The sequence below is a fragment of the Pseudonaja textilis genome, chromosome 15 (genome assembly GCF_049901715.1).
Source record: "Pseudonaja textilis isolate UNSWEBS1 chromosome 15, rPseTex1.2, whole genome shotgun sequence".
In the NCBI taxonomy this organism is placed as follows: domain Eukaryota; kingdom Metazoa; phylum Chordata; class Lepidosauria; order Squamata; family Elapidae; genus Pseudonaja; species Pseudonaja textilis.
The window spans coordinates 6,750,300-6,771,988 of record NC_142004.1 but is presented as its reverse complement, the minus strand read 5'-3'; the positions used below and the strand labels follow the sequence as shown (position 1 = coordinate 6,771,988).

Here is a 21,689-nt window from a genome sequence, read left to right as displayed (position 1 = left end):
TTTTTGTCAGGTTGATTCCATTTATTACAAAAACGGTCCAGAAAATTAGTGTCATGATGCCTATAAAAACCTTTGAGGATTTATATCATTGTTCTCTCAACTGAACAGAGCTTAAATTGGATAGAAAACACGGTGACAACCAAAAAACCCCAACAACCCATGACTGATTTTTTTAGAAAGAAATTTAGAAATTTCTTTTAGAAAAGATGGGCATGTAATGTTCTACCCATGATTTTTAAGGCATTGTGGGTGAAAGTCTCCAAGTTTTTCACGTGCTTGGCAAGTTATATGTTCTGTACCGTATTTTTTTTTTTTTAAGGGAGCACCAGAAAGGAAGAATTTGATCCCATGTGACCTACAAACATTTTCTTTTACAAAGCAGAGAGAAGAATGCTATAAATGCACCTAGCTAGGTGGCAAATAAATGTATCTACAACTCACAAGGCTCAGAAGAATTCGGCAAGTCTTAAACTAAAATATAATTCCGACAGGGCATGTTTATAGTAAAGATGCACGGATTTGCTTAATGAAGAAAAAAAGAAAGAAAAGAGAGAGAGAGAGAGAGAGAGAGAGAGAGAGAGAGAGAGAGAAGGGTAGAAATGTATCCAGAGCCACCTGGGCAGAAGAGAACAATGGAATTAAGTCCTGCTTCTAAAGCTCAGCAGATGCAACGTGCCATGTTCACTGGGGATTTTAAACAATGCAAGAGACACATCGAAGGATGCAAAAGGAGGGAGAAAAATAATATTGTACCATATCGTGATGCTACATTTCATGCATAGCAAGACATGAAAGGAGATATAAACAATGGTTATACTTATACGTGGACAGGTGGGTTCAATTTTTTTTCCAATGTGAACTTCCAAGGGTTCTTAGCTGCACTGCGTCATATCCTGGTTCCGGCGTCCAAGCATGAACCTCTCCAAATCCATTAGTGTCATCATTGAAATTCAATTTCAGTTCATGACCCCTGAGTCTTTAAGAGCCACCGAGTCCCCCGCTGCAAGGAAGAGCACAAGGCAAGAGTTTAGAAGAACGGCTGGTGTACAGGTGATCCTCAACTTATGACCTGTTCGTTTAGTGACCTGCATTTCTGGAAATACTGGAAGTGACTAAATGGCCCCATTTTTCAGCCTGCAAAGGCTGCAGAGGCTTCCCTTGAGCCTCTGGGAGGCCGCCTCAAAACGGGCCGAAAATCAGCTTGGAGGCACTCGCATGCCCAGTGCAGGTAAAGCGGCGGCGGGGGAAACGTGCACGCCTGCACAGAGAGCATGGGGGCCCCGTGCACATTGCCATCTGGGTGCTGGCAGAACGAGAGTGAGCACATGCACGCATGCAATTTTCAGCACAGGAGCCCCAAAAGTTTAGCCACCGCTGTTGTCGTGTCTTCTCTTTAAATACTTGGTGGAGTAAATCTCCCTCTTTTTTTGGCACACTAACCATTCCTGTGCTTTTAAATTAAGTTGTGCCTTCGTGCACGGCAGGGGATTTTACCAGTATCACAGTTTGCCTGCCTTCAGGCACATATGCAAGTCCGGTTCAACCGAGGGCATGAGAGAGAGAGAGAGAGAGAGAGAGAGAGAGAGACAGCTACTGTGGTCTTGTGTGCGTTTTTGTCAGTGTCCATTTATAAAGTGTGTAATTTTGGAGTTTCCAGCCAGATCAGAAAAACTGGAAGTGGCCGAGTGAAGGAAGAGACGGGGAGGAATTTAGAGTTCAGAAAGTCTGCTTGAACTGAGACAGGAAGTGCAAACGTTTGGCTTCCTGCAAGGAAAGCAGCAGAAGCAGCAGAAATCTTTCTTTCTCTCCCCCAAACTCTGCCAGAAACGAGTCTTTGTGAGACTGGTCGCACAGGCGCAGCCTCTTGGAGCAGGAGGCCTTGCAGGGTCCCAAAGACTCATTTCTGGCGGAGTTTGGGGGAGAGAAAGAAAGACTTTGGCTGCTTTCCTTGCGTGCAGCCAAAGGAAGAAGAGAGAAGCAGAAAGAAGCAGCCCGGTGGCCAGGCCAGGTGCGTGCGGCAAGTGGGGCAATTTCCCCCCCCCTCTGCCCGTTTCCCCCCTCCTCTCACTACCTCGTGTGGTTCGCAATGCAAGTGACGCAAGCCTTGTGTTTCCGCGCAGCCTGGATTAATTGCTTTGGGGGTGACATTTCTCTGCAGACCATCAAAATTTTCTCATGGACCACTGGTGGTCCCCGACTCCCTGGTTGGCGACCCCTGTTCTCATCCAACCCCCTTGCTCAGGCAGGAGACGCCGTAGGCCTACTCAAAATCCAGCAGTGACGTGCAGAGGTTCCACCCGATCTATTTTTGCGCTTCTTGCAGAGGCAGGAAACTTATCCCACAGACGAGGCCGCGAGGGAGGGAAGGCTCCCCTAGCAAAAGGTATCTTGGGTCTAATTCAGGTGAATGATCTTCTCCGCTTTGGGTCAGAGTTAGGAGAGGGGAGGTCAAAAGGAAAGAAAAATGAAAAGAAAGGGGAGAGGGGAGGGGAGAAAAGAAAGGAGAAATGAAAAGAAAGGAGGGGGAGGAGAGAAAAGGGGAAAGGAAGGGAAGGAAAAGGAAAGGAAGAGAGAAAGGAAAGGAAACAGGAAAGGAAAGGAAGGGGGTAGGGAAAGGAAAGGAAGAGGGAAAGGAAGAGGGAAGGGGAAGGAAAGGAAGAGAGAAAGGAAAGGAAAGAAAGGAAGAGAAAGGAAAGGAAGGGAAAGGAAAGGAAGAGAGAAAGGAAAGGAAAGAAAGAAGGAATGGAAAGGAAGAGAGAAAAGAAAGAAAGAAGGAAGAGAAAGGAAAGGAAGAGAGAGAGAAAAGAAAAAGGAAAGGAGAGGAAGAGGGAAGGGAAAGGAAAGGAAGAGAAAAAGGAAAGGAAAAAGGGAAGAGAAAGGAAAGAAAGAAGGAAGAGAAAGGAAAGGAAGAGAGAAAGAAAGAAAAAGGAAAGGAGAGGAAGAGGGAAGGGAAAGGAAAGGAAGAGAAAAAGGAAAGGAAAAAAGGGAAGAGAAAGGAAAGAAAGAAGGAAGAGAAGAAAGGAAGAGAGAAAGAAAGAAAAAGGAGAGGAGGGAAGAGAGAAGGGAAAGGAAGAGAGAAAGGAAAGGAAAGAAAGAGGGAAGAGAAAGGAAAGGAAAGGAAGAGAGAAAGGAAGAAAAAGGAAAAGAAAGGAAGAGCGAAGGGAAAGGAAAAGTAAGAAAAGGAAAAAAGGGAAAAGAGAAGGGATCTCAGCTCACACAGACAAAGTGACAAGCCAACATGACTCACAAGGAGACAGGATCCACTCAAACAATAGGGCAATTCACTAAACCTCCATTAACCATAGTTACTGGAAACTTCAACGTGATGGTTCCCCCGAAGAAGGTCTAAGCTCCTGGCTAAGTTTCACATTCCGACCTGAAAGACCTGGGGTCCTTCTGCAACCTTCTCCCCCAGATGAAGTCCCTCATCACCTCCCTCTGGCATCAGACCATGACTCAAATCTGGTTGCTATGGCGATGCCAGACCTATTCGTCTTTTTTTTAAAACCCCACATATCTGTTATCGCAAAGGAGCCGAGGGTTATTTTTCAAACTTTTGCCAAAAAAAAAAAAAAATGTGCTTGGCAGGAACCAGGCTTTGAACGGGGCGTTAGCAAAAAAAAAAAAACGCAATTTAAGATAACGGAGGAAAATTATGTCAAAGGAGGCTTCCTCCCCGTCTCCTTTTTCCTTGTTTGAAATGTCCTTCCGTGATTTAATCCTAAGTGAAATAAATGCGTGATTAGCATCTGGCGGGATTTAAAAATGATTGCTCATGCTCAGAGCTGCTCCAGATGTTACCTGTAACAAACTGAAGATAAAGGGAATTTAAAGGACTTGGCCCCTTTAAATTCTCTTTTCCTTTTTGAGTTCCCTCCCCCCCACCCCCACCCCAGGGGGGGAGAAAAATCAGGATTTATGGCATGCGTTCCTCTTTCCAGAAAGAAAAACAAAAATGACATCCCATCATTTAGGAACTATTTCTGCAGTCCTGGTAGATTCAGAAGCTATGATCCATCGGGAGACAAACCTTGGGTCAGATTTTTGCAATCTTAAGCAAAAGGGTGCGGAAGAATGTGAGACTCCTCTACAAAAAAATCTGCTCTCACAGACAAATTAGGCATAAAGTTGTTTTTGGGTTGCCGTTTCTAGTCTGTTCTTCTCCCCGCGGCCAGATTAATATACCTCCTCCCATTTAATTCCTGCAAGAACTTCCAAGGCTATGTAATGGCATGGTTAGGAATAATCTTGGGAGACAAACTGACAAGGAACCAGTCAGATAAGAGATGGCGTAGCCCATGGCTACATAATGGGCGGGAAAAGAGACTTAGAAGAGACCTTCCCTAGTTTCTTGGGATGTAAAAGAGAGGGCTGTAATGATATGTGAGAAAGACCTTGGGAGTTGGGGAAGAAAAATGAAAGAAGAGAAGCTGCCTAGGGAGCGGTCGGATAGGAGATGGCATAGCCCACGGCTGCATAATGGGTGGGGAAAGAGACACAGAAGGAACCCTCCCTAGTTTCTTGGGCTGTAAAGGAGGTGGCTATAATGGTATGTGAGAAAGACCTTGGGAGTTGGAGTAGAAAAGGAAAGAAGAGAGGCTGCCTACGGAGCAGTTAGATAAGAGCCGGCATAGCTCACAGCTGCATAAATGGGTGGGGAAAGAGACTCAGAAAGGACCCTCCCAGGGGTGGGATCCGACAGGGTTAACAACCAGTTCGGTCATTTACGAGGTTCAGTGATTTACAATGTGCTTCCTGTAAATCGTCATCAGCACGCTGTGTGCAGAGAAGCAGCCTTTCAGAAAGGCCTCTTTTTCTGCTTTTTTAACTGCAGCTGTGCCTCAGATGGCAGCTGAAGTTGAAGGGGTCAGAGCAACCGGTTCAGCCAAACTGGGCTGAACCGGTAAAATACCACCGTTGCTATAATGGTATGTGGGAAAGACCTTGGGAGTCAGAGGAAAGAGATGCCGCCTAAGGACAGCATAGCCTTCAATTTCCTAATGGGTGGAGAAAGAGACTCAAGAAGGAAGGGACCCTCCCTCGTTTCTCAGGCTGTAAAGGAGGCGGCTATAATGGTATGTGAGAAAGACCTTGGGAGACAAGGGGAAAGCGCCGCCGCCAAGGGAACGGCCAGATAAGGAACCGCTTATCGAGCAGCTAGACAATGAATGGCTCAGAAGGGACCCCTCCCTAGTTTCTCAGGTTGTAAAAGAGATGGGGGGGGGGGGGAAACTACAGGTAGTCCTCGACTTACAACATTTTAGCGACCTTTCAAAGTTGCAGCAGCACTGAAAAAAGCGACTTATGACCGTTTTCCCCACGTACAACCCTGGCAGTATCCCCACCGTTACATGATCCAAATTCAGATTGCTTGGCAACAGATTCATACTTATGACGGTCGTAGTGTCCTGGGGGGGGTGTCACGTGATCCCCTTTTGCGACCTTCTGACAAGCGAAGTCGGGGGCGGGGGGGGGAAAGCCAGATTCGCTTAACAATGTGTGACTAACCCAACAGCTGCAGAGATTCGCTTCACAACGGTGGCAAGAAAGGTCCTAAAAAGGGGAGGGGAAACTCACTTAACAACCATCGCGCTTAGCAACAGAAATTGGAGTCGTAAGTTGAGGACCCCCTGAGTTTTCAAACCTGCAAGATTCATCCATGTAGCTTTGTAATAAAGCAGAGATCGTTCTAGAATCAAAAGTAAGAATCGACGCAGTCAGTTCAGTTGTATAATTGAAAGCTCCTGCTTTTTTAAAAAAAATATTATTATTTCAATTTTGGTAGCCAACAAAATTCCCTCGCTCTCCCAGCAGTAGATAGATAGATACCCCTCTTGGCTGCAACCAGGGCTCTTTGACTCTGACTCAAGCCAAGTTTAGTTATGACACTTCCTTTCCCAGGAAAACTTTCCATTCTGACCGCTCCAGTTTTGAAGTTTTAAGAAGCAAATGTACAACTTGCTTTTCTTCCTTGGTTTTTTTTTCTTTTTTTTGCAGGAGTAGCCGAGCCGGGAAGAAAAAGACAAGAAAGAAAAAAAAAACCCAGGCCATGTGCACCGGGATATCTCATTCCCCAAAAATGTGGAATCCCACAGAATTTTGGCTCGTTGCTGTGTCTAGACTGGGAACTGTTACATGAAGCCGGTTTCTAAAAGTCTGTTTTTGGAAAAGAGGTTTTATTTTTTTTTTCTGTTAGAAAACAGGCTTCTTCTGGAGGCAAATGAAGATTAAATGGCTTCTTCAGGACGCTTCCGCCCAATGTTGGTTTGAAATAGACGGCCAGCCAATCGCCAACAGCTTCCTGGGTAGAGCTGTAAGTGGGAGGAGTTTGTTTTCCCAAATTTTAATTTACTATTCTTCCAGGGTGTGGAGAAAGCGGGGGAAAAAAACCTGTTCCCAGTTTGGTTTTGAAGCTAAAAGTCTCCCAATCGAAAGCCAAAAGTCTCCTCCAGCCTGGTTATTCGGTGTGAAGGTTCACCTATTATCTTTGGACATAACAGTGCATGTTACAGGATATATTTAGTTTGGAAAGTATTTCTAGACTTTGTGTCCAAAGGCAGAGGAAAAAAAATGAACTCTTGACTCTGGGATTTGCTGATTAGATTACTTTGTGGTTATAGAAAGGCTAGGATTTATCAAGTATGTAAAAGTAAAAAAGCGGAGGCTATAATTTTATTTTTTATTCTACTGCGCTGAAAAAAGTTAGAAGTCAATTCTTTCTTTCTTGTATCTTATACTTCTTCTCTTTTTCTTTCTGTCTTTCCTTCCTTCCTTCCTTTTCTTCTTTCTTTTTCTTTCTTTCTTTCTCTTTCCTTTTCTTTTCTCTTTCTTTCTTTCTTTCTTTCTTTCTTTCTTTCTTTCTTTCTTTCCTTACTTCCTGTTCTTTCTTTCTTTCTTTCTTTCTTTCTTTCTTTCTTTCCTTCCTTCCTTCCTTCCTTCCTTCCTTTCTCTTTGTCTGTCTTTCTCTCTTTTCCCTTCCTTCCTTTCTTTTCTCTTTCTTTCTTTTTCTTCTTTCTTTCTTTCTTTCTTTCTTTCTTTCTTTCTTTCTTTCTTTCTTTCTTTCTTTCTTTCTTTCTTTCTTTCTTTTCTTCCTAACTTCTTTCTTTCTTTCTTTCTTTCTTTCTTTCTTTCTTTCTTTCTTTCTTTCTTTCTTTCTTTCTTTCTTTCTTTCTTTCTTTTCTCTTTCTTTCTTTTCCTTTCCCATTTCCCCCTCTATCTATTTCATTCATGTTTTATATCATATTTATATATGATCTTAATGGAAAAAAAATAAAAAACAGATATGACAAGAGATGTTTCTAGGTTCCAGTCAGCCTGTTGGGGTCATTGACCATTGTGGAGGCTAAGTCAGCAAACTATGTTAAAAAGCGACACGGTTAAGAGAAATGTATAAACCCAGTGACTAGTTCCAGGGACTCTTGATCCTCTGCTCATGAATCCCATATTGACTGGAGTAAAATCATCGGAAGAAAATCTAAGCTTTTAACTTCAACTGTTACAATAACTTTCCAAGTTGTGGGAAAGGCTTTGACATTGAAGTTACATTCTCCCAACCACATAAATAGTTTGGGTTCGTATTTACTTCAAACAAGAAAAGCAAAAAGAAACAGAAGAAATAAATAAATAAACTTCGTTCACTGTGGAAACTGTTGCAAAGCCTTAAGGCACACAAGCCACATTGCTTAAGGTTGTACATTTTAACAGGCCAGCAAAGCACAGCCGGTGCTTAAAACGGACCATTTAAACCGCATCCAACATCCTACAAGTCTTGTGTTTTTTTCATTTCCACCTTTTAAAGAAAACGCAAGAAATGTCCTTTGAGTTTCATGTTTGATGAATGAAGTATATAATAAGGTTTACGTATATGTTGTAATTTTTCATCACTTACTTGTGCATAGCAATAATCTTTTATCTTCTAATTTCTAACCCTTTTATCTAATCACTGGTAAAACAAATCCCAGGCTAAAAAAAATATTCCGATTCTTCCTTGTCGGCATTTTCGATGCTGATCCATCCATCTCCGTGCATTCTAGTATTTTCGCATTATATTTTCACCCTCCATCAATTATTGTAGCTCTTCTCTTGCGCTCTTTCTAGAGCCTTGGCATCTTTGCGTACCATCGGGTATTTTTATTCTGATTCCCAGCAGATTCGTGGACTGCTGTGTGAAGGGATGATGAGACCTTTGATTCCTGCTCATCAGGGGGTTGTTAGGCCACCTGCAGCCTCCAGCAGTTGTTCTCCATGCCTTCAAGGGGTGAGAACCTGAGCTCTGTTCAGCTCTGCGTCAACTCCCAAGAAAATATGCCCCTGTTTATTCCTGAAGCTCAGGGATGTTAAAACCGTACTTACTGTCAAAGTCTGAGGATGCCTCCTTACTCGTCTGCAGGTTTCATCCTCATCTGGGCTTGCATTTGGGCGATCATCTCCTGCATACGACGCAACTGGGTGTGGGGAGAGAGAAAAAAAGAGAGAAAATGCGGTGTCCAGTTAGCAATAGCAGTAGCACTTAAGACTTATATACCGCTTCACAATGCTTTCCAGCCCTCTCTTAAGCGTTTTACAGAGTCAGCCTCTTGCCCCTGACAATCTGGCTCCTCATTTTACCCACCTCGGAAGGATGGGAGGCTGTGTCAACCTTGAGCCAGTCAGGATCGAACTGCTGGCGGAGTGGCAGAGTCAGCCTACAGTGTTGCAGTCTAACCACTGCACCACCAGGAAGTAGGGTATGTGATGCAATGCAAACGATCTTAATGCATTGTAGTCCTTGACTTAAACGGCTGTTACAAAATGACTTGAAAAATGTTACTTACGACTGGTCCTCAAAGTTACAACTGCCACATCACCTCCACAGCCCTGTGGTCACTTGATCATGTTTTGCAATGTTTTTTGGCCAAAAACTGCCAAAATGAGATAAAACCAACTTACGACCATATGATTCGCTTTATAGCAATAGCCCTTAGACCTATACACTGCTTCACAGTGCTTTACGGCCCTCTCTAAGCAGTTTACAGTGTTTATCACAATGGTGACTTGCTTCATGACTATTATCAAAACGGTTGCAACATCGAATTTGTCATGTGGTGACTCAACTTACATCTGCAATGACTTACAACCAAAATACCTGGCTCCATTATGATCCTAGAGGATTACCTGTATTAAAAAAAAACAACCTCTGCATTCTACAGAGTGGAGAACCCAAGAATTTCCATTCAGAAAACCACCAATAACGGGAAGACATTCCCACGATGCTGTTAACGGGGTACTTGGTATTTAAGGTATGTTTTAACTAGCCACTAATCTGGAGGCATATGGCCAAAACACACAAGCTGCTTGCAATTATTATTTTCTTCAATTCTCCCGTGGGAATCCTTTTCTCCCGTGGGACCCCTTTGGGTATTGCAGAAGCCACATTCTTCAAGCATGACCCACTGCTCGCTCCAAGCTATTTATGGACAGCAATTTGTTTTCTGTTTTCCCGTCCATTCTGGCATTTACGGTAAACTGAACGAGAAAAGACTAAGAAGAATTTTTTAATAAAAATAACCGCGGCAGGAAGGGGGATGAAGAATTCGGCCAAGAGCATGTCTGTGTTACTATAAAAACATTTTTTAAAAAAAAAATCTACTTGCTAGCGGCTTCATAAATGGCCAACTCAACATCACTCACGTCGAGGCATGCAACTCCTCGCCTGGCCTCTCGTGACTTTGGGGATGCTTCATCAGTCGTAAGTGTGAAAAATGGTCATGTCACTTTTTCCAGTGCCATTGTAACTTTGAATGGTCACTCCACACAAGCAAAGTACCAGCAAAGGAGGGGAAAAAAACTCCAGAGAAGTTCCTGAGACAGGAAGTCTAGTCCTGCCAAGAATGTAAAAAGGATTAATGGAGAGGCAGTTTCTATAAGCAACACCAGAATGTTTCCTTCCTGCCTTCCTTACAGGATTAGGCCAGTAATTTCTTCCAACAACCGGTTCTCCGAACTGCTTCGAATGTTAACAACCGGTTCTAGAGAATAGGTGCAAAGTGATAGAATCCCACCCCTGCCCCTAGTCCTTTTTTTCATCAGATTAGACATCCTTCTGAAGTCTGTAAAATGAGGGTCCAAATTGTTGGGAACAATATGCTGACTCTATAAACTGCTTAGAGAGAGCCGTAAAACACTGTGAAGTGGTATATAAGTCTAAGGGATATTGCTATATCCAAGCACGAATAGTAAATTCAGTGCATATTAAATGTCTCTATTCTTGTTCCTACTTCCTGGATTATTCATTATTATCACCACTATCTAGCAGTGTTAGATAGCAGTCTTTTGATATCTCAGGGGTTACCACAAAGAAGAGGGAGTCAAGCTATTCTCCAAAGCACCTGAAGGCAGGACAAGAAGTGATGGGTGGAAACTAATCAAGGAGAGAAGCAATCTAGAACTAAGGAGAAATTTCGTGACAGTGAGAACAATTAATCAGTGGAACAACTTGTCTCCAGAAGCTGTAAATGCTCCAACACTGGAAGTTTTTAAGAAAAAAAATGGATAACCATTTGTCTGAAGTGGTGTAGGGTTTCCTGCCTAGGCAGGGGGTTGGACTAGAAGACCTCCAAGGTCCCTTCCAACAACAACAACTTCTTCTTCTTCTTCTTCTTCTTCTTCTTCTTCTTCTTCTTCTTCTTCTTCTTCTTCTTCTTCTCCTCCTCCTCCTCCTCCTCCTCCACCTCCTCCTCCTCCTCCTCCTCCTCCTCCTCCTCCTCTTGCATAGTTCTGCTTTTAAATTTTTGTTTTTTAAATCTCCATCCTCAAACAAAACGCAACAAAAACCAAACCATTTGAGATGTCACTATAAGGAACCAAATTACAGATGTTTTTTGACTTACAACAATTCATTCAGTGATCGGTCGAAGTTATGGCACTGAAAAAAAGGTGACTTAAGACCGTTTTTCACCCTGTTGCAGCATTGCCATGGTCACATGATCAAAATTCAGACACTTGGCAACTGGTTCCTATTTACGATGGTGTTCGCAGAGTCATGCGATTCCCCTCTTGCAACAGGCAAAATCAGTGGAGAATCCTGACTCACTTAACAACTGTGTTGCTAAACGAACAACTGCAGTGATTTGCTTAACAACAGTGGCAAGGGAAGTCGTACAATGGGGCAAAACTCACTTAACAAATGTCTCGCTTAGAAACGGACATTTTTCAGGTCCATTGTGGTCGTAAGTCAAAGGCTATCTCTAGCCAATATCGGCATAAGCTCGGTGCTAACGTGCAAAATTACTTTTTTCGCCTTGTGTTTTTTTCCAGCCCAACGAATTTTCCGATCGGAACTATTTGAACCGAGAAAGCTGTGGGAGGATGTGGAATTAAAGGAGGAGAATGCATCTTTTTTAACATTTTGGTGATCGGATTAAAAAAAAACGGTGGACTTTTGAGATCTGAGAGACTCAAAACATGCCTTTTGTTTCTGAAGAACCTTCCTGTTTCAAAATTCCTTTTGTTTTTGAATAGGCAGCCAGGTTTTATATTTGGAAGAAGAGGGAGATATTTAAAGGCAGTTCAGGAAGCAAAAACCCAGCAGACACGACACTAAACGAAGGCCGGGAAGAAAGAGACCAGGAACAAAGCATGGAAAAGATTAATGGTTATTTGAAAGTCAAGGTTTTTTATCCTTTGATGATAAAATCCAGAATAACTACTGAGCAGGAGTTGATCTCTTGATCCTGATGAATCTGGAACTCCTGCAAGGTTTGTGTCTGTCTGTCTCTCTGTCTGTCTCTCTCTCTCTCTCTCTCTCTCTCTCACACACACACACACACACACACACGCTCAGAGGGTTATATAAACTTTCCAGATTTGTAAAAAGATTTCCAAGCGCTCTTATTGCTCAGAATGTAAAAACGTTAAAAGGGAAATTGATGTTTGTGCTCCCAACAAAGTCCAAGGAATGTAAACCCATTTCCTGTGTCTGCCTCTCCATCTTCCTCGAGCAGTATAAATACGGCTTTAGAGGACAGGCAGTTTCTTAGGTAAGATAAACTTGGCTTGCAAGATGGTTATGACACTAAAAATACCGAAGGTGGTTTTGGAAGGATGGAATCAGAAAAAAGAAACCACAGTATCAACAACCTCAGTAGAGAGGTCTGCTTCTGGGGATAGATTATGTCTAGAGAAGATGTTATTGAGGACATGGAACAAATTTTATTTGACAAAATAGGGACGGTACTGAAAATGGATATATGTCAGACAGGCCACGAGAATGACTTAGAAAAGGATGTTTCGCTGGTTCTACAAAAGAAACTGGCTCAGGTTCTCAAATGTAAAAAAGCAAATACAAACGAGAAACCAAGAAAGCGATCTGGGTAATCTTTTTCCCCTACTGGGTTTTCAAAAGAGGATTGTTAAAAGCCTTGAAGAACTCTGCAATTCTTAAATAAAATTCCCAATAAGTAAATAAATAAAAGGGGATACGGTATAGAACAACCTCAATCACTAGTTTTGGAGGGCATCTGCTGCCTCTTGACGGTTTCTTTGGCTTGGCTCTTTAACCATGGTTAAAGGTGCGTCCTTCAAAAGACTGTTGTTGTTGGTTAACACTCATTAAATTTGAACTCAACAGATACCCCCGGCTTGGCTTCTAAGTCCTTACCTCGGCCTCCTTCTGCTGAAGGATCCTATCTTTGTCCATGACTTCTTCTTCCGCAGGCCTGTGAAATATAAGATGGACCACAGAATTAAAGGCAAAGAACAAGAATTATCTCAGTTGCACCAAACTGAAGACTCCCTGTACCATAGACTTTTTTTCCTAGTAAAACCTGGCAGGGAAAGAGAACTATTGAAAACTCGAGATTCGCTTTTCTCGCCATGTACGTGTATACATCCAACATTAGACTGTGTTGTTTTGCTGTATTACATAATATATGTGGGTATTTGCATAACTTTGTATTTATTTATTTAGTCATGTTTATGTAGTTGGAGGTGAAGAGCCATATGGAATGAAATTTCCTTTTAATGTATGCCGATTACTGTACAAGTGACAATAAAATTATTCCATTCCATTCTATTCTAATTTCTATTCTATTCTCTCTTTCATGTGTATCTTTTAATGCACAAAGGCAAGAACTACACTCACACCTACAGGCTCAGTCCTGTAATTAAAATATATATTTCTGTACATGCTCCACATGTGTCAAAAGAGAAAACAAAGGAGTTTGGCACTAGTAAGGTGCAATGCAAACAAAATAAAAAAATATCAAAGAACCACCATCCACATACTGATCAGGTAAGATCAAATTAGAAAAGAGCCCGTAGGTATAGATTTTTTCCCCCAGAATTCTTTGTAAAGCAAGGTGGTAAAATTAAATATATGAGAGGAGGAGGAGAGAGAATGAGCTGGATAAACAGTCTGATTTTAGAATCTTGGTGGTGTCTTGAAGACCTATCCTGAATAAGCCGAAAAAAGAAAAAGGTTATGCAAGGATACATTTGTCAGTTTTTAAAGTGTCAGGAGATTCATTGGGGCTGGACTGTCAAAACGCTGAAGCATCTACACCTCTGAAAATAGCCTGCTCTATGACAGCTTTCTGAATTTACAAGTCGTGGTCTTTGTTCTCACACATAGGGACAATCTCTTATTAAATGGTATTTCACGCATCCCTCCTAGCTGGATTCGCGGTCTCTGGGGAGCACCTGCCATCCCAATATCCTTATTTTTGCCGAATCTATAAATAAAAGATAACGCGTTTACCTGTCCAGTCATTTCTGCCTCTAGGGGGCAGTGCTCATCTCCCTTTCTTAGCCTTAGACCCGGGATGTCAAACTCAAGCCCCACGGGTCAAATCTGGCCTGCGGGGTGTTTAAATCCAGCCCACGGGGCGAGCCTGGAAATAACATGAGACCGGCCCGCGGTGCCTCTGGAAGCCAAAATGGGCGTGGTGGTGGGGGCTGTGTGAGGCCCCCTCCAACCCGTTTTCAGTCTGGACAGCCTCCTGCAGCACTCTGGAGGCCAAAATGGGGTGCTGGAGAGCCTCACGTGACACACATCCCCTCACACCCCATTTTGGCTGGCAAAGTGCTGCAGGAGGCGTCCGTCCCATCCTCCTCATCTCCTCCCCCCCACCCCACCGGCCTGGCCCGCGGAGAACTACAATGCCGAGCCGGCCCTCGGAGAAATCCAGTTTGACACCCCTGCCTTAGACCACGGTCAGAGGATCAGCATCAGAGGTGGTATTCAGCTGGTTCTGACCAGTTCTGGAGAACCAGTAGCGGAAATTTTGAGTCGTTTGGAGAACCGGCCAATGCCGCCCCGCCAACCCCATCTATTGTCCGTCTCCAGAGTCCCAGCTGATCGGCTGCGTCTCCTTTGGTTGCCCTGCACAGGAGAACGGAGCTGGAAAGCAGGCTAGTGGGGTGGGGAGGGAAGGGGGATTTTACAGTATATCCTTCCCCTGCATGGCCACCACAAGCCACGCCCACAGACTCAGGTGAGGGGCCGGGGACCATTAGGGAGTGAACTGCTGCCTTCAGAGATTGTGGGGGCTGGCCGCAGCGATGAGGTTCCTGAGGAGCCTGTGCCAAGTGCGTGTGCGCGCAGGATTGCTTGCAGGAAAGAGCAGCTGCTGCAGCATGGGCGACTCGGGAGTAAGGCTGCAAGGTAATGGCCCCTCCTTCAAGAAGATAAAAGCCAGCTGTGAAGTGAACGTTCTTTGCAGGAAGCAAAGACATTTTGAAACTCAGCCTCGTGGACATTGCTATATCTTAAGTTGGTATTTGAAGACTCTTGTGTTGTAAAATATTTCTTATCTGTGATTCTTGGCAGCCTCACACAGTTTTGGCAAGGTTTGTGCTTATCAAAGTTAATTAGTTTGCAGCAGCCTTTTTAACCGGGGATTCGTAAGAATCATTAAAAGGCTTATGTTCCCTTTGGTTCGTGTTTGTTTTATTGGAAAAGGGTTTGGGTCAGAACACCACTAGGCCGTTGTGTCACTTGAATCTATAGCTAGTTTCTGTTAATCAAGCCTCCCAAGGGGTCATTTCAAAGGAAATTGATGGCCTTTTTTTGCAGGTTGCCTAGTTGGGAAACTTTACAAGGGAAATTGGAAGTTGCAGCCAAACGTAGGAAAGCAACGAGACGCAAAGAAAGAACTTACTTGCCAGTCCTTTTTAATCTCTCCGACCGGAAGTTTTCGTAATGCAAATCCTGGGTTACTTCTTGGAGATCTTGCATGTGTGTCCTGAGACAAGAAACACAACAGGGGCTGGTCAGAATAGACATTAATCAATGGTATGTCTTCCATATGGCTTCTTTAAAAAGCTTTTCTGCAGACCGGACAACGCGGTTAGCAACAAACAGGACAAAATCTTCAAAGTGTAGCATGAAAATTGTCCAGTAGAGGGAACGCTTGGACTGGAATTTATTTTGTTTTCCAAAGACGCAAAGTGGGATTAGGAATAAACAGCCAGGAATTTCTCACTCTGTCTGTCTCTCTGTATCCATCCATCCGTATCTATCTATTCATATTTATCAGAATATCCATTTCTTTCTTTTTCTTTCTTTTCCTTTCTTTCTACCCATCTATATCTACAATCCATATCTATATTTATATCTACCTACCCATCCATCCCTCCATCCTTATTTATCATATCTATTTCTTCATATTTCTCCATATCTGCCTGCCTATCTATCTATCTATCTATCTATCTATCTATCTATCTATCTATCTCTATCTTTTTATCTATCTATCTCTATCTTTTTATCTATCTATCTATCTATCTATCTATCTATCTATCTATCTATCTATCTATCTATCTCTCTCATCTCTCTCTCTCTCTATCCATCCATGCATCCATCCATCATCTACCTACCTATAATACATGCATATCTATACATCCCTCTCTCTCTAGCTTATCATCCATCTCTGTCATCCATCCGCCCATCCATCTAGTATCTCATCTCTTACGTATTTTATCTATCTGACCTGCCATCCCTGTCTGTCAGCCTGTCAGCCCATCCATCCGTATCTATACATCCATCCGACCGTCCCTATTGATCCCTTTCCCTCTTTCTCTCTCTCTCGTCTCAGTGACACCCGTGGGATTTCGCTAGCTGACACAATCCACGGTGCGTGCCAAAGAAGGCACGCCACTTACACCAGCATCGTGCGCAACTTGAGGAAGTCGTTGTGTTCGGGGTTCTCCACTTCCACCACCCCCCAGGGGTAGAGGCGACCTCGGATCTTTTTCCCCTTCACTTCGATCAGCTGGTTGGACCCGATCACAGCGAAAGGAACGCTGGCCTGGAGGAGTCAAGAGGAGGAAGAATCCCACGTCAGGCGCCATATTGGAAAGCTGAGAGACCATCAGTTATCCCGTTGATGTTATTCTTCTTGCTGTGCTCCTTGGTCTTTATTTTATTGTCCAGTTGCTTTACTTCTGTTCTGCTTACATTCCTTTCCTTTTCTTCCTTTGTATCACAGGTAGTCCTCAACTTACGTGTCAGGGCTCCGACAATCCACCCCTATTCAAATCATAAGTCTCTAGCTGCATCTCTCAGAGTAAACATTTTTGATTTATTAGGAGTGACCGTGTCGGCGTTACCTGGGTGCACCCAACTCTAAGACACATCATTCATTTCACCTTTGACCCTGGTCTTCCCCCCCACACCCCTGGATGTATATTCTCCACTGGGACACATCCATAGTCAAGAGTCATCAATCATGCTCTCCAGTAATAATCTTGCGCACCAACAGCTTCGGCTGCCTAGCAATTATCTGAAGCATTTAAGGAATGCACTGCTTTCTCCCACTCCCTTTCTGCTGGCAACTAAAAAGACCAAAGAAGTATTTTTAGTCGACATTACGAACATTTGCTCAGGGACCGTTCAAAGTTTCAATGGCATTGAAAAAAACCCACTTAGGACCGTTTTTTTATGCTTACGACCGTCGCAGCATTCCTTGTGGTCACGTGATCAAAATTCAGAGGCTCGGCAACCGGCTCATATTTACGACGGTTGCAGTGTCCCGGTGGGGCAAGAAAGGTCATAAAATGAGGCAAAAATCATTTAACCACTGCCTTGCTTAGTCACAAAAATGCCAGGCTCCATTGTCAGCGTACGTCAAGGACTGTCTATATTGTAAGCCATATAGAGTAGGCCCAGGGCGAGATAAGCCGCAAATAAACTTAACAACTAAATGATATGCATACATACATAAATACACAGGGTGAAAGCTGGCAGATTTAGAAGCCCTTTTTCCTGCATGTGAAAAACCCACAACTCGTACTTCCAGAAGCCCACGATTTGACCCCACAAACAGCAAAAAAATTTGCTCCGCCTTCAGCAATGCACCCTTTGGGCGAAAAGCACCTGGGAACTAACGTTCTTAAGATGCAGGTTTTTATCCAGAAAGAATCAAAGGGTGTAACACTGAACAATTAATTAGTTTTAGCAACCTTTCTCCGTTACCAGAATCTTCTTTCTTTTAACAACTCCCATCATCCTTTGCAAGGTTGGAGCCTGGGCAACTGAACAGAGGTAGCAGAGTATTTACTGGCCGGATATCCTTCCTATTGCCAGTGCGGAGTTTTATTCAGCAGATATATTCTCATTGTGCCCGGAAAGAGAAATATCTGCCTCTACCTAGGATCGAACTCACAGCCTCCTGATTGTGAGGCGGGAGCTGCACCTCTAGGCCACCGCACCGCTCCCTTTCTATGTTATCATGGTGGGAGGACTTACGACTGGTGTCTATGAAGATTCTCAGTCATCCAGGTCACGGTTGCCCCAAAGCTCCTTTTTTTTCAAGAGGCAACTGGATTTTCCGGTTTTCAAGGCCTTTGAAGAAACACAGCCCAGTTGCCTTTTTGTTTTTTGTTTTAAAAAAAGCACCTTTGGGACTTACGACTGGTCCTCCTCTTTGGATCGTAAGTTGAGGACTATCTATAATGACACAGTTGCATCAGTTTACCTTCAGGACCCTTGTCTGTTCTTTGAACTCTTCGTCCTCGTCGGAATCGGCATCAGGCAGCTGGTAAATCCGGATGCCATGCTCGGATATTTCATCTAACACCTGCCAATGTCAAAAAAGAAAGAAAGAAGGAAAGGAAGGAAGGAAGGAAAAAGAAGGAAAGGAAGGAAGGAAGGAAGGAAGGAAGGAAAGGAAAGGAAAGGAAAGGAAAGGAAAGGAAAGGAAAGGAAAGGAAAGGAAAGGAAAGGAAAAAGGAAGGAAGGAAGGAAGGAAGGAAGGAAGGAAGGAAGGAAGGAAGGAAGGAAGGAAGGAAGGAAGGAAGGAAAGGAAAGGAAAGGAAAGGAAAGGAAAGGAAGAAGGAAGGAAGGAAGGAAGGAAGGAAGGAAGGAAAGGAAAGGAAAGGAAAGGAAGGAAGGAAGGAAGGAAGGAAGGAAGGAAGGAAGGAAGGAAGGAAGGAAGGAAAGGAAAGGAAGGAAAGAAAGAAGGAAGGAAAGGAAGGAAGGAAAGAAAGGAAGAAAGAAGGAAAGGAAGGAGGGGAAGAAAGAAGGAAGGAAGGAAAGAAAGAAAGGAAGGAAGGAAGGAAAGAAGGAAGAAAAGGAAAGGAAGGAAGGAAAAAGGAAGGAAGGAAGGAAGGAAAGAAAGGAAAGGAAGGAAAGGAAGGAAGAAAGGAAGGGAAAGGAAAGAAAGAAAAAGAGATAGAAAAGGAAAGAAAAGAAAAGGAAAGAAGGAAGGAAAAAGAAAGAAAGAAAATAAGAAAGAAAGAAATGAGAGCCAACATTTTCCATTCTAGACAAAGTGTCCGCAGCCTCTAACTGTATTTGCACAATGGCTAAACTTTAAATGGTTTAGTTGTGATGGAAAGCAAAAAATCATTTCTCTATGGTGGGTTTCTTTTTCTTCTTTAATATATATTTTGTTTCCTATTTTTCTTTTCTGTGTTTTCTTTTCTGCGCTCTCTCTCCTTGGTATTCTTTTATTTTTTTTCCCCAGCTGGTATGGGTTTTGATCTCTTTAACTGGCATGTTTAATATTGTTATAAGAAAATAAAAAGAAACAAAGTCCCGGTTTGTTTAGAGATGCCTTGTTCGGGGCCTATTTGTCCCCTTTTCCTAATCACCATTTTGTTCATATTTTTCTAAAACAAAAAGGGTTTACCTGTTAAAATGGGCTTTGCTGGCAGCTTAAAACTGGCTTTTTAACCCCCTCAACTTCAAGAACTTTTAAGGCTCTTTAGCAGTTCAGTTCCAGAAGCAAGATCAAAATACACAATTAGCACCGTTACAAACAACATCCGAACTATTAAAAAAAAATTGGTATACAGTTTTGGTTCATCAATGCTATCTAAGCTTATTATCTCATTAAGCAAGGAACTTTAGATTAACAGAGTTGGAAGGGACCTTGTGGGTCATCTAGTCCAACCCCGTGCCCAAGCAGGAGACTCTACACTATTTCTGACATTTGGCAGTCCAGTCTCTTCTTGAAAGCCTCCAGTATTTGAGTGCATTTCTCTAGTTGGATAGACCCCTGTGCACCTTTCCTGGTTTACTTAAACCATGGTTCTCAGAACAATTTATTTAAAACACAATTTTTAGTTAAAGCCAAACCACAAGTCCTTCTTAATTTCCCATCACCGTAGGGTGTCCAGATTCATTTGCCAGGTTTTGTAACGAGACATATCCCCACTCCAAATAGGATCACTGTCTCTCCACTCAAGCTCTGCGGATTCTCTTAGAGGAAAATATAACTCTTGGCAAAATAATAATAATCATAAAGAACAGAATGTCCAGGCCTAATCCATCCAAACACAAACGGACACGAATTTTGCAAATCTGGCAGGCTATTTTCCAAAGGCGGGATTTCAAGAATTAGCAATGGCACACAGTAGTTTTAATAATAGGTTGCAAAAGACCCTCCCAGGAACAGCCTAACATGAGCGGACTGGCCAACATTGGCTGGTTTGCTGTTTGTCAATGATGGGGAATTAAGAAAGCCCAATTTCTCTGGGCAGAGATCTTGGTGATAAGCTGTAAAACCGAAACAATGGCGGGAAAACCAGCAAGGGTGCCTGAATAATAGATCACAGCTGTTCAGCCAAGCGCTTTCCTGAAAGGAAAAAAGAAAGAAAGAAAGGAAGAAATTGCAAGGAAAACAAACTGCATTTCATACTCCCCAACAATAAAACTGCATTTTGTTTCTTCAGACATCAGTTAATGGGTCCCTAGAGGCTCCGTGCCTCTTAAAGATTAGCTTCCCAGGGAAAAAGAAGAAAAAGAAGTCAAAATGCAAACTTTCCCTTCGCGCGTTCTTTTTGTGAACTTCCTCGAGAAATCGCCGCTGTCTGGCTTGTGAATCGGGCACGCACTGGTTCCCGCTTGAGAGGCTCAGATTTTTATTTTATTTTTTAAGAAAAAGGAAGAAAAAGAAGATTCAATTCCACTAAGTCAAAACAGGAATTCCTTCAGGATGGGCTTCCTTAACAGAAAGACCCACCATTCAGGTTTCTGCTTATTCAATATTTTTTTAAAAAAACACCTTAATCCTTACTTTAGATGGATTGCCAAATGGCAGAAACATCTAAAAAAAAAAAACCAACCCCAAAACCTTCGAAGCTGTGCCAAGAAAGGCGAATTTTGATCCCCTGCTTTGATTAGAGAATTTGCACTAAAGAGATGTTTGCAGGAAGAAAAATATACAGTAGCTGAAATTTCAAAGTTTTGGATCAACATGAAACATTCTGCCTTATAAAGCCAGTATTGTAAGGGAATATTATTTTTAAAGTCTGATTCAAATGGACCAAAATTCAAACAATGGGCTGGATGTTTATTTGCCCTTTTATTGCTCTATATAGGGCCAGGGCTTTTGTTAAACTATCTGTGAACATTTAATGCAAAAATAAGCACAGAAGATTTACAAGCTGGTAACGCCGAGGCAAAAGGAGGGGAAACCAACTAAGCAACTGTGGTTTTCTGGAGGGCAAGATGCTCAGAGAAAGAGTTTTAAAACTCTCCATTTCTTTAAATGTAAAAAAGAAGACTTAATTCAATGTTTTTCATCAACCTTAGCAACATTGTGCAGACTTCAACTCCCAGAATTCCCCAACCAGCCTGTTTTAAGATGGGTGGGCTTCAACTCCCAGAATTCCCCAGAAAAACGGATGCATTACCCTTCTCTTCAGCCGTTCCCTTTCCTTCAAAGTTAAAGTATCTGCCTTCGCTATGACAGGAACAATATTCACTTTTCCATGAATTGCCTTCATGAATTCCACATCCAAAGGCTTCAGTCTGGAAAATAATGAATTAAAAAGAAAAAGTTATACAACGACAACAAACAATGCACTGGCTGCTTTCACCTAACATCCATCCCTCTTTTTGGTGATGCCTTTGCTTTGCCTTTGCCGCTCATTGGTAGCAAAGTTTCCTATCACCTTGAACTGGAAAACCGATTAAAACTACACAGGGTCTCAAAACAAGTTTCATCTTGTTTAAAAGAAATCGAAAAGCCAACACTTTGCGCCAAGTTCAGAAAAAAAAAATAGTTCTAATTCTTCTGGTTACTCTACCCAACAGCCATGAAAATCTCCCCTCAGATTCAAAGCTTATTTTAACATTGAGGAAACTACATCTCAACTAATACTTCAACGGAAAAGGATCCTGCGAAATTTAAAACTCTTTCACAAACACCATTTCTTGAAGAACTCAGAAAAGTTCCGTTTTGTACAAAACTTTGCATGCTTTAAGC

At 42.7% G+C, this 21,689-nt stretch overlaps 1 protein-coding gene across 1 annotated transcript in view; it reads right to left on the bottom strand.

Moving 5' to 3' along the window:
* The window catches only part of LOC113446481 (septin-2), a 39,404-nt gene continuing 17,715 nt past the window's right edge, over positions 1–21,689 (bottom strand). The window contains exons 7-13 of the mRNA XM_026716167.2: positions 21,115–21,232; positions 17,952–18,053; positions 16,138–16,283; positions 15,138–15,221; positions 12,638–12,695; positions 8,353–8,444; positions 1–1,000 (exon numbers count right to left, since the gene is read on the bottom strand). Coding sequence (XP_026571952.1) covers positions 8,376–8,444; positions 12,638–12,695; positions 15,138–15,221; positions 16,138–16,283; positions 17,952–18,053; positions 21,115–21,232 — 577 coding nt within the window. The 3' untranslated portion in view covers positions 1–1,000; positions 8,353–8,375. The remainder of the gene's footprint in view (positions 1,001–8,352; positions 8,445–12,637; positions 12,696–15,137; positions 15,222–16,137; positions 16,284–17,951; positions 18,054–21,114; positions 21,233–21,689) is intronic.